The sequence below is a fragment of the Hyla sarda genome, chromosome 8 (assembly GCF_029499605.1).
Source record: "Hyla sarda isolate aHylSar1 chromosome 8, aHylSar1.hap1, whole genome shotgun sequence".
In the NCBI taxonomy this organism is placed as follows: Eukaryota; Metazoa; Chordata; class Amphibia; order Anura; family Hylidae; genus Hyla; species Hyla sarda.
Window position 1 is genome coordinate 155347302 of NC_079196.1, and position 13214 is coordinate 155360515.

Consider the following 13214-nt stretch of genomic DNA (forward strand, 5'->3'; position numbering starts at 1 on the left):
GCTAATGCTCCCATAAAAATTTTTTATTTAAATTTATAAATTCATCTTTTAATTTTAGGGATTGTGAAGCCCTAGTGTCTACTCATGTTGCCGCCAGTTCCAGGCTGTGCCATTCAGACACTATATGGTCTCCTCATGCTGCCAACACCTCCACATTGTGTCATTCAGCCACTATATGGTCTCCTCATGCTGCAAACACCTCCACACTGTGTCATTCAGCCACTATATGGTATCCTCATGCTGCTGCCAGCTGCAGGCTGTGTCAGTCAGTCACTATATGGTTTCCTCATGCTGCCAACACCTCCACACTGTGTCATTCAGCCACTATATGGTCTCCTCATGCTGCCAACACCTCCACGATGTGTAATTCAGCCACTATATGGTCTCCTAATACTGATGCCACCTCCAGGCTCTATCATTGTGCCGAACTGCGGCAGTGATTCTAAAAGTGATGCCTGTAATCTGCATGTCATACTGAATAACAGTATTATTTCATCATCCTCCATATGCGTGTTAGAACACAGCAAAGTGTTCTATACCCCTATTGAGGCTCTCTGTAGTTCAGAAATAGCCGTTTTTTAACATAGATTTGCTGCAAATAAATCTGGATCAAACCAAATTTTTTTTTTTTAATTCGTCCAATCTGCTGAATCACATTTTTCAAAAGTTCGCTCATCTCTAGCTATAACATTGCAAAAAAAATAAAAAGTTACTAAAGATGATTTAACCCCCTCCCTAATAAAAAGTTTGAATCACCCCCTTTTTCCAATTGAAAAACAAACTGTGTAAATAAATATACACATGTGGTATCGCTGCGTGCGTAAATGTCCGAACTATAAAAATGTACTGTTAATTAAACTGCACGGTTAATGGCATACACGTAAAAAAAATCCCAAAATCCAAAACGGCCTATTTTTGGTCACTTTTTTTTTTTTTTTACAAAAGTCAGATGAAAACAAAAATGGTACCAATAAAAACTTCAGATTACGGTGCAAAAAAATTAGCCCTCATATAGCCCCGTATGCGGGAAAAATAAAAAAGTTATAGGGGTCAGAAGAGGACATTTTTAAACATATTAATTTTCGTGCATGTAGTCATGATTTTTTCCAGTGAAAGAACGGAAAAACCCTGAGTCATTAAGAGGTTAAAGTTTACCTGTTAATAGAAAAAAATGTTTATCTAATGTAGAAAACAACATTATATCTATATTCGTAATATACATTGGTTAAAAAATGCGTGGGTGGACCAAATACAGGAAGTGGGGGTGGACAAGCACGGCTCTGTGCACTGAGGCTCTATGACACACTCCCGGATCACAAAGCCTGCACAGAGACCTACTTGTCCTGCCCTCACTTCCTGTATTTGGTCTCCTAAAAGATACACACAGGCAACAGCTGTAGGGACAGCATTTTTTCACCCAAAAATATTATATAATGGTATTATCTACATTATAAAAAAAGGTTTTGCTAATGACAGGTACACTTTAATAGGGAATCTGCCAACAGGGTAGCCAATACAAACCTGCTGGTAATTGTAAATAGTGCTAGTGGCAACACTGCAGATGGCAATACCTCCTTAATAGCACTATGTCACAAATCAGGTTCTTTGGTGCCTAGGCCTCCCATGCAGTGACATTGCTATAATGAGATAGAAAATCCTGCACTTGTGCATTAACATCTTCAACATGGCGGAGGTTGATTTCTGAGCCTTAGAGTCAACAGTTTATGTTAATTACTATTATTTTAATATCAAGATCAGTACAGTTAAGAAATGTTTACCTTTTACCTCTGTTTACTACTGAGCAGTACCTCAGCATTGTAGACTATATAATCCACTGACCTCATCTCATGTTTTTCAGGGAATATATTTCATTAACCAGAAGAGCACCATGTGGATTCATTGCAGAAATTTGATGCACTTTCTTTCCTGTTATTACTTTTCACCACCACTGACAATACATTTTCTTCAAATGTTTTAGAGAAATTAAATGTTAAGAAGCGCAGTAGCCGCTACTCTAGACAAACTTCTTTATGAGTATTTTCACTGCATAACACCTGTACAAACACCTGCCTGAAGGAACTAAAGTAATGGTTTGTGAAAGAAATAAAAGATAATAAGCAAAAATGATAGAAACAACATACCAAAACAAATCACTTATTGATAAAGAACTAATTTCAAAAGCCACAGAAGCGCTCAACTGCAATCACAACCTAATAAAGTTCTTTAACGATTTATTGTAATAATGTAATAAAAAAAAGTTATGCTCAGAATTGCAATAAAAATCCTGAACTGGGAGACTTGCAAAAGAATATATAAAAACATCTTATAAATGATTATTCCCTGTATTATTAGTCTTGCGGTACTGTTTTCCTTTAAAAGTCGGGTACGATCAAACAAAACAAAGAAGTAAGGGTCGTGTAGCTGTCTGGAAATAGTGTGAATCATTGGAGTGCTGAGACTCCCATGCTTTGCTAGACAGAAGAATTTGTACTGTCTTAGCTTTTGGCTCAGAGACTTTCAGTTCAAGCCACTGATGACAGTGATGCTGTAGGGATCAAACATCTCATGTTCAGTCATGCAAATTTTAGAAAGAGTTTCAAGATTCTCACTGAAAGCTGAATTTAATACACAGGATATGGCTGGAAATGTCAATTCAGAAAATTACTGGTTCAGGGGGTCAATGCTGTGTCCAGTGTATAGCTAAGCAAGCATTTCCTGTTTGTTAAGACCGGAAACTGAGGAGGAGAGACTAGGGGGATTTTTAAAACATTTTTTAAATGGGCTCACTCATTAAAAATGTTTTCGCTATTGCACTCCTTATGGTAAATAAAGAAGATTTCTAATATAGTTTTCTGTGTTTTATTTGTGCTTAAAAAAGCTCAAGAGCACATTTTCCCCCATTTTATACACAAACTTAGGACCGAAGCCCAAACACAGGAAGTGCAGCCTGGAGTGCTGAGGGGGTGTGTCCAACCAACAGCATATTGCAGTTAAGTGTAAGAGGAGCTAAGATTGGATGAGGCTGGACACACCCCCCTCAGAACTCCAGGCTGCACTTCCTGTGTTTGGGCTTCGGTCATAAGTCTGTGTATAAGATGGTGGGAAATGTGCTCGTGAGCTTTTTTAAGCACAAATAAAATATAGAAAACTTCATTTTTTTTCAAACAAAGTATATTAGAAATATTTTTTATTTACCATAAGGAGTGCAATAGCAAAAATTTGTTTTAATGAGAGTTACCCTTTAAAAATAATTTTGTCAAATGTTCATGCAATTAATAAATTACAATTAATAAATTACATAGACTCATTGTGCAAGTTTACCTCTATGAGCTTCCGTTCATATGAAATGGCCAACTCATCATGATCCACCGCTGGCTTTACTTCAGGAAGAATTTCTCCATCAATATTTCGCAGGTTTGGATATGCTACAAACAAGTGAGATATAATTATCAATATGACATGTAATCACATTTATGACAACACAACAAAGGTTCCTTTAAGATTTCAAAATGTTAATCATTTTGTTCAAGCAGACCAAGACATTAAAGGGGTACTCCGGTGGAAAAAATGTATTATAAATCAACTGGTGCCAGAAAATTAAACAGATTTGTAAATTACTTCTATTTAAAAATCTTAATCCTTCCAGTACTTATCAGCTGCTGTATACTACAGAGGAAGTTCTTTTCATTTTGAATTTATTTTCTGTCTGACCACAGTGCTTGCTGCTGACAACTTCATGTCAGGAACTGTTCAGAGCATGAACAATTCCCCATAGCAAACTTCTCCTGCTCTGAACAATTCCGGATGTGGACAGATGTGTCAGCAGCAAGCACTGTGGACAGACAGAAAATTAATTCAAAAAGTAAAAGAATTTCCCCTGTAGCTGATAAGTACTGGAAGGGCTAAGATTTTAAAATAGAAGTAATTTACAAATCTGTTTAACTTTCTGGCACCAGTTGATAATTTTTTTTTTTCCCACTGGAGTACCCCTTTAATCACTTGATCATGCAGAAAACCAATATAAACAGGAGAGGAAACCTCACTAAATTACAATGTTAACCAATCACTGACATGAACATGAGAAGAAAGGGGGCCAAAAATTTTACATTCTGTACTATATCCATTAACCCCTTAAGTACCAGGCCAATTTTCACTGTAGGACCAGAGCGCTTTTTGCACATCTGACCACTGTCACTTTAAGCATTAATAACTCTGGGATGCTTTTTACCTTTCATTCTGATTTCGAGATAATTTTTGCGTGACATATTCTACTTTATGTTAGTGGTAAAACTTTGTCGATACTTGCATCATTTCTTGGTGAAAAATTCAAAAATTTGATGAAAAAATTAAAAATGTTGGATTTTTCTAACTTTGAAGCTCTCTGCTTGTAAGGAAAATAGACATTCCAAATAAATTATATTTTGATTCACAAATACAATATGTCTACTTTATGTTTGCATTGTAAAGTTGACATGTTTTTACTTTTGGAAGACATCAGAGGGCTTCAAAGTTCAGCAACAATTTTCAAATTTTTCTCAAAATTTTCAAAATCTGAATTTTTCATGGACCAGTTTTGAAGTGGATTTGAAGGGCTGTCTTATTAGTAAATACCCCACAAGTGACCCATTATAAAAACTGCACCCCTCAAAGTATTCAAAATGACATTCAGTAAGTGTGTTAACCCTTTAGGTGTTTCACAGGAATAACAGCAAAATGAAGGAGAACATTCAAAATCTTCATTTTTTACACTCGAATGTTCTTGTAGACCCAGTTTTTGAATTTTTACAAGGGGTAAAAGGAGAAAAATCCTCTCAAAATTTGTAACCCAATTTCTCTCGAGTAAGGAAATACCTCATATGTGTATGTCAAGTGTTCGGAGGGCGCAGTAGAGGGCTCAGAAGGGAAGGAGCGACAATGGGATTTTGGTGAGTGAGTTTTTCTGAAATGGTTTTTGGGGGGCATGTCACATTTAGGAAGCCCCTATGGTGCCAGAACAGCAGACAAACCCCCACATAACATACCATTTTGGAAGGGATCCAGTGAGCCTTAACACCCCACAGGTGTTTGACGACTTTTCGTTAAAGTCGGATGTGTAAATAAAAAAAAAAATGTTTTTTACTAAAGTACAATTTTTCCCCCACATTTACCATTTTTATAAAGGGTAATGGGAGAAAATCACCCCCCCCCCCCAAAAAAAAAAAAATAATTGTAACCCCATCTCTTCTGAGTATGGAAATACCCCATGTTAGGACGTAAAATGTTCTGCGGGCGAACTACAATGCTCAGAAGAGAAGGAGTCACATTTGTTTTTTGGAAAGCAAATTTTGCTGAAATGGTTTTTGGGGGGCATGTCGCATTTAGGAAGCCCCTATGGTTCCAGAACAGCAAAATAAATAAATAAACCACATGGCATACTATTTTGGAAATTACACCCCTCAAGGAACGTAACAAGGGGTACAGTGAGCCTTAACACCTTACAGGTATTTTACGACTTTTTGTTAAAGTTGGATGTGTAAATGAAAAAAAAAATTATAATAATTTCGCAAAAATGCAGCTGTTTCTTGAAATTTTACATTTTTACAAGGCGTAATAGGAGAAAATTACCCCCAAAATTTGTAACCCCACTTCTTCCGAGTATGAAAATACCCCATGTGTGGACGTCAAGTACCACAATGCTCAGAAAAGGAGAAGTGCCATTGAGCTTTTGGAAAGGGAATTTGTTTGGAATGGAAGTCAGGGGCCATGTGCGTTTACAAAGCCCCCTGTGGTGCCAGAACAGTGGACGGGGGCCCCACATGTGACCCTATTTTGGAAACTAATCCCCTCACAGAATTTAATAAGGGGTGCAGTGAGCATTTACATTTACATTTACTGGCGTTTGACAGATCTTTGGAAAAGTGGGCTGAGCAAACGAAAAATAAAATTTTTCATTTTCACGGACCACTGTTCCAAAAATCTGTGAGACACCTGTGGTCCTTAAGTACCAGGGAGCAAAGGCGTAATTAAGTCCAAGGTCAACGCATCATGGTCCTTAAGTATCAGGGAGCAAAGGCGTAATTAAGTCTAAGGTCAACGCATCCGTCTACCAGGAGATTTTGGGGCATTTTATGCTTCCCTTCCTTTTAAGTTGCATTAATGAAATACAATGAACTTTTGAAGAAACTTGCTTATCAAAGCAAAAAGTAAATTTAGACTTGCAGTGGTCAGACATTTATCAAGTGCGAAAGTCGTAAAAAAATCCTACTAAATTTACTCCAGCTCAGACATGGAGCAAAAAAAGCCACTACGAAAAAAGAAAAAAAAAATTGCTTAACCCCTTAAGGACAATGGACATACTCCTACGCCCCCGTTTCCGAGTCCTTAAGGACCTAGGACGTAGGAGTACGTCCTGTCCATTCCCGGGCCCCCGCCGCTAGCCGGAGGGGAGCCGGTGCCCGATGCCCGCTGAAATCGTTCAGCAGGCATCGCGCCATATCGCCCAGGCGGGTCATTATGCCCCCCCATGTCGGCAATGGCCGCAGATTCCGGGTCAATTGGGTCTCCAGTGACCCAGAATTACTGGCTGATCGGGGCCGTCAGAGACGGCCCCGAACAGCCATAGCCAGCAGGGGTGAGGTGGCACTGGTGCCACCTCACGATCGCCCTGATTCGTCGGCCGGAAACATTTTCTCCTTTTTACCCCTAAAATTTTACCACTAAGCTAAAGTAGAATATGTCACGAAAAAACAATCTCGGAATCAGAATGATAACTAAAAGCATTCCAGCGTTATTAATGTTTAAAGTGACAGTGGTCAGATTTGCAAAAAACGCTCTGGCCCTTAAGGTGTAAAATGGCCTGGTCCTTAAGGGGTTAAATTAAAGAAATTAATCAATAGGCTGAAACCAGTTGATAAATAAGTCACACATAAGCAAAACATTGTAAGTAAAAAAGAACTAAAAAAAGGAATACATAAGCAAACATTAATAAATGTTCCCCATTGTAGCATTAAAGGGACACTGTGGCATTCAAAAACTTTTTATATGTTGTACATCTTGGAAAAACATTAACCTTTCAAATATACTTTATAAAAAAATGTAATTTTCTTTTTATAGAAATCATGGCTTAAACAATCAAGGCTTTGTCCAAGCTGAAGCACAGGCTAGCACTCCTTTCTCCTGTCAGATGGTACTTCTCTGTGCTCTCCTGTCCTATCAGACAGAAGAGAGCACAAAGGAGTGCTAGCCCACCCTCACTGATCATGATACTGATCATGTTACTCTCGAGCTGCAGAGATTTCCCAGGACTTTAAGACATTCTTTTGACTGTTCAGCAGGCATGTAAAGAGAATAATTAGTGGTCAGAGAACGCCAGGTACTCTGTCAAATAATAGCTTACATTGTTTTGTTATTCTTTTTCATTCCAAATTTTTTATTTTGAAAAGAAAATGCAGTTCAACAAAACAAGAACAGCAAGTTTACAAAGTTCTCACACATGGCAAGTATATGAGCACAGCTGATCGCACCGCTGACAAACTCTGTAAGAGCAATCTCTGAAAATTGGCAAGGTTATAAGACAATCCAGGTTGGAGATCCAACAAGGCACTGCAAGGAAAAGTCAACAGGCTCAAATATTGCCATGGGATTTAAAATTTCTTGAGAAAGGTTGCTGTGTGGCTCAAGACCAGCAGTGCCACAAAAAAAAAAGTGCTTACATGGTTCATTACATTTACTAGCAAAGACTCATCTAATGTAGATGGTCCCATAAAGGATTGAGTGACCTCCCACATATGAAATATGTCACTAAAAGCCAGCACTGGTTTATGCACCTTGATTTACTCCATATGGGGTCCAGATGGCAATGAAGCTGGATTGTAATGTTTATCAGGAAACAAGTATGACTTTTCAGAAAGGCAGCACCACCCTCTTTAAAGGTCATTCAAATGTGGCACATACTACGTTAATTTTTATTTTATTTCAGCAACGGGTTTATAATCCTATTTCGATGCAGATGTATTGGTGGCAGTATAGGGGCAAAACTGGTTGTGAGAAAACCTTTTAAGATAATTTTCCTGTTACACTGCAGATAGCTAAGGACTCTCCTTGCACATCATGTTTCAGAGATCCACTCTCCTATATGTCTTCTATAGGGAGGATTACTCTCCACTGCAGTAAGATCTGATGCTCTTTTGAACAACAAAGAAAAAGTAGATGGGGGTGGAGTTAATCTCAAGAATGTGAATTTACAGAGAACACAAAACTATACACACGGTTTAGGTCAAAATTCTAAAATTCACGATGTCCTAAGCCTCTGTATTACTATAAAAATCCACATGGAGTCTTTTTATATTGTTACCCTGAAAAGTTACCAGTGTAATAATGCTATATCCATTGAGATACAGAAAAACAAAGCTATCAATTATTCAAGTAAGGAAAGCTTATTCTTTGATATCAATTCATTTCAATAATGTTTCTTTATTTAGATATGTTAAATACGGTGTCCATTTTAGGACATCGTCAGTCCAATCTCCCTCAAGCGTCAGCCGCAACTCCCTCCTTTGTCATCCTAAAGTCTCTCATCCAAAACTCCGTCATCCTAAAGTCTCTCATCCAAAACTCCATCATCCCTCATACAAAAAACCTTCCTGCCGTGTAGCAGAGCCGAGCTCTCTGCTATACGGGTTCTGCTGTACATGCTATTCAATGTCAGCTCTGCTATACAGTGCTGTGCAGCATCTGCTCTGCTATGCGGCAGGAAGTTGCCTCTGAGGGAGAATCGTCTGAGGCATGACGGTGTTTTGGATGAGGGACTTTCGGATGAGGGAGTTGTTGCTGAAGGATGACAGCGATTGTTGTGAGGGAGGAGGCGGGACACCGATTCGCCTGACGGAGGATGGAGTTGCGGCTGACAACTGTTTGGCGATTAGTCTGAGAGAGGAGGCGGGACGCTGTTTTGTCTGAAGGAGGACGGAGTAGTGGCTGACTACTGACGGCGATTGGTCCGAGGGGGGAGGCGGGACGCTGTTTTGTCTGATGGAGGACAGAGGTACAGTGGACGACCGACGAGGTCCTAAAATGGACACCGTAGTTAAATATTCATATTATCTCAAGAAGAATTACGCTATGCGGGGCTGCGTCTCCAATTTCAGAAACCTCCAGCTTTCCGGGACTGGAGATGTGACATCACGTAACGCCCCCTCCCATAGACATGAATGGAGGGGGCGTTACGTGATGTCATATCTCCAGTCCCGGAAACCTTCTGTACAACAGCTCCCCCCTACAACAAAACAGCTACTTTAACCCCTTAACCCCTTAAGGACTCAGCCCATTTTGGCCTTAAGGACTCAGACAATTTAATTTTTACGTTTTCATTTTTTCCTCCTCGCCTTCTAAAAATCATAACTCTTTTATATTTTCATCCACAGACTAGTATGAGGGCTTGTTTTTTGCGCGACCAGTTGTCCTTTGTAATGACATCACTCATTATATCATAAAATGTATGGCGCAACCAAAAAACACTATTTTTGTGGGGAAATTAAAACGAAAAACGCAATTTTGCTAATTTTGGAAGGTTTTGTTTTCACGCCGTACAATTTCTGGTAAAAATGACATGTGTTCTTTATTCTGTGGGTCAATACGATTAAAATGATACCCATTATTATATACTTTTATATTATTGTTGCGCTTAAAAAAAATCACAAACTTTTTAACCAAATTAGTACGTTTATAATCCCTTTATTTTGATGACCTATAACTTTTTTATTTTTCCGTATAAGCGGCGGTATGGGGGCTCATTTTTTGCGCCATGATCTGTACTTTTTTTTTATACCACATTTGTATATAAAAAACTTTTAATACATTTTTTATAATTTTTTTTTTAATAACATGTATTAAAAAAGTAGGAATTTTGGACTTTTTTTTTATTTTTTTTCGTTCACGCCGTTCACCGTACGGGATCATTAACATTTTATTTTAATAGTTCGGACATTTACGCACGCGGCGATACCAAATATGTCTATAAAAAATGTTTTTTACGCTTTTTGGGGGTAAAATAGGAAAAAACGGACGTTTTACTTTTTTATTGGGGGAGGGGATTTTTCACTTTTTTTTTTACTTTTACTTTTACATTTTTTTACATTTTTTTTTACACTTGAATAGTCCTCATAGGGGACTATTCATAGCAATACCATGATTGCTAATACTGATCTGTTCTATGTATAGGACATAGAACAGATCAGTATTATCGGTCATCTCCTGCTCTGGTCTGCTCGATGACAGACCAGAGCAGGAGACGCTGGGAGCCGCACGGAGGAAGGAGAGGGGACCTCCGTGCGGCGTTATGAATGATCGGAAACCCCCGCAGCAGCGCTGCGGGCGATCCGATCATTCATTTTAATCGCGAACTGCCGCAGATGCCGGGATCTGTATTGATCCCGGCACCTGAGGGGTTAATGGCGGACGCCCGGGAGATCGCGGGCGTCGGCCATTGCCGGCGGGTCCCTGGCTGCGATCAGCAGCCGGGATCAGCCGCGCATGACACGGGCATCGCTCCGATGCCCGCGGTTATGCTTAGGACGTAAATGTACGTCCTGGTGCGTTAAGTACCACCTCACCAGGACGTACATTTACGTCCTGCGTCCTTAAGGGGTTAAGGACCAAGCCCATTTTCACCTTAAGGACCAGGCCATTTTTGCGTTTTCGTTTTTTCCTCCTCGCCTTCTAAAATCCATAACTCTTTTATATTTCCATCTACCGACCCATATAAGGGCTTGTTTTTTGCGTGACCAATTGTACTTTGTAATGAAACCTCTCATTTTACCATAAAATGTACGGCGGACCACAAAAAAAAATTTTTTAGGGAGGAAATTTAAATGAAAACCAAAATTTTGCACATTTTGGAAGGTTTTGTTTTCACACTGTACACTTTACAGTAAAAATGACATGTGTTCTTTATTCTGTGGTTCAATACGATAAAAATGATACCCATGGCTAGATACTTTTATATTTTTGTAACGCTTAGCTTAAAAAAAAATCTAAAACTTTTTTGTACAAAATCAGTAATCTAAAATTGCCCTATTTTGACCACCTATAACTTTTTCATTTTTTCCATATATAGGACGGTATGAGGGCTAATTTTTTGCACCATCATCTGCACTTTTTATTGATACCACATTTGAATATATAAAACTTTTATTAATTTTTTTGAAAATTTTTTTGGGAATAAAATGTGACAAAAAAGCTGAATTTTTGGACTTTATTTTTTACGTTTACACCGTTCACCGTACGGGATCATTAATATTATATTTTGATAGAATATGTTAATTAAAAAAATGTTACGCTTTTTGGGGGTAAAATGGGAAAAATGGACAATTTTCATTTTTATTGGGGGAGGGATTTTTCACTTTTTTTAATCTTTATTTTTACATTTTTAAACTTTTTTTTTTTTTTACACTTTTTATGTCCCCATAGGGGACTGTCTATAGCAATCATTTGATTGCTAATACTGTTCAGTGCTATGCAAAGGACATAGCACTGATCAGTATTATCGGCTATCTCCTGCTCTGGTCTGCTTGATCTCAGACCAGAGCAGAAGACGCCGGGAAACGGACGGAGGCAGATGAGGGGACCTCCATCCACCATTACAGATGATCGGATCGCCACGGCAGCACTGCGAGCGATCCGATCATCTATTTTAATGTTCGCATTGCCGCAGATGCCGTGATCTGTACTGATCATGGCATCTGAGGGGTTAAAGGGGTTATCCACCATAAGTTGATTTTAGTACGTACCTGGCAGACAGTAATGGACATGCTTAGGAAGGATCTGCGCTTGTCTTGGGGCTAAATAGCTATGTCGTGAGATTACCATAACACTGTGGCTAGCTTTTTGTGAACTTGTATTTCCTGTTTGACTTTTTTTTTTACTACAATCCCACAATCTCATTTTACTCCCTCCCACATATCAGCCACCCCACCCATTGAAACAAAAGACATGTGGTGCCTACAGCTGTTGCAATAGTTGCCATTGATCTCTCTCCCACCAAGTGATCCCTCCACCCAATGAAGCAGACAGGCTCCCTGTCATCAGCTGACTAGTGAGTCAGGTCTCAGCCGCATTGCAAGCTGGGAAAAATCCGAGACAACAGTAATTTTGTATGCTGATAAAAATAAATAGTGGGGTGAAAATCACAGAAGAATTGTGAGAAAACCGTCACACACAGGTACAGACACTATATTATGAACTACACTAACTTTACAGCCCCTGTAGCATAGTCAAATAAAAAAAAATCCTGGAATACCCCTTTAATGGCGGACATGCGCGCGCTCGCGGATTTCAGGCATTACCGGTGGGTCCCCGGCTGCTATCAGCAGTGAACCGGCCATGTATGACAAGAGCACCGCTCCGATGCTCGCAGTCATACACAGGATGTATAAGTACGTCCTGGTGTGCGAAGTACCACCAAGCTCCTTTACAAAAAAATAAATAAGAAAAAATAAAAAGAAGAAGTGAAAGTGAAACTAATGCATGTTGGCGGGCACAGTGTTGGCAGCTCGGGACAGGTAAGGGACACTGGGGGAAGGGGGGACAGGTAAGGGGCATTGGGGTCTCCTAGCAGAGCAGTGTGTGTGTCCCGATCCCTGTGATCGGGACACACACACTGAGCTGCTCAGGATTTTTCTGTGCGAAACGCTGCCATCAGCTAGTCAGATTTGACTAGCTGATAGGAGCGATCGCTGTGAGGGAGGGGGGGGGGCAAACCCCCCTAGGTCCCGAGGCAAGATGGCTGGCTATCAGTGATAGCCACCATCTTACCAGGTGCGGCGGAATGCTGCGAGTAGCGGCCAGTATCTGCATGACGTACATGTACGTCATAGGTCGGGAAAACCTTCCCGGTCATAACGTACATTATGTTATGGGTCTGAAAGAGGTTAAAGGGGTTGCCCAATAAAAACTCTCATCCCCTATCCACTGGAGCTGGTCGTGGGGGCCCACCAGCTGAGATGACCCACATGATCTCCAGAACGGGACCTCAGCTCTCAGTGAGGAGCGAATGCCTATACACATTTGATGAATATCTGCCTAACATGTTATTTCAAACGCGACTGGTTGACCATCTAATGTGTATTTGGGTGTCCTCACTCTCCCCCATGAATTTGAGCATACCTGATCTTCTGTTATCACGAGATAAGCATGAAATTATGAAATTACCCATAACTACAAATCTAAAAGAAAAAAAA

The 13214-nt window shown here is 39.7% G+C and overlaps 1 protein-coding gene across 9 annotated transcripts in view; it reads right to left on the minus strand.

Moving 5' to 3' along the window:
• Positions 1–13214, minus strand: part of SNX29 (sorting nexin 29) — an 819108-nt gene that overhangs the window by 396788 nt on the left and 409106 nt on the right. For all 9 annotated transcript variants that reach the window (XR_008847045.1, XM_056534825.1, XM_056534821.1 and 6 more), the window contains one exon: positions 3322–3425. Coding sequence is in view for 8 of the 9 variants with exons in the window: in XM_056534825.1 (XP_056390800.1) it covers positions 3322–3425 (104 nt within the window). In the remaining variant the exon portion in view is untranslated. The remainder of the gene's footprint in view (positions 1–3321; positions 3426–13214) is intronic.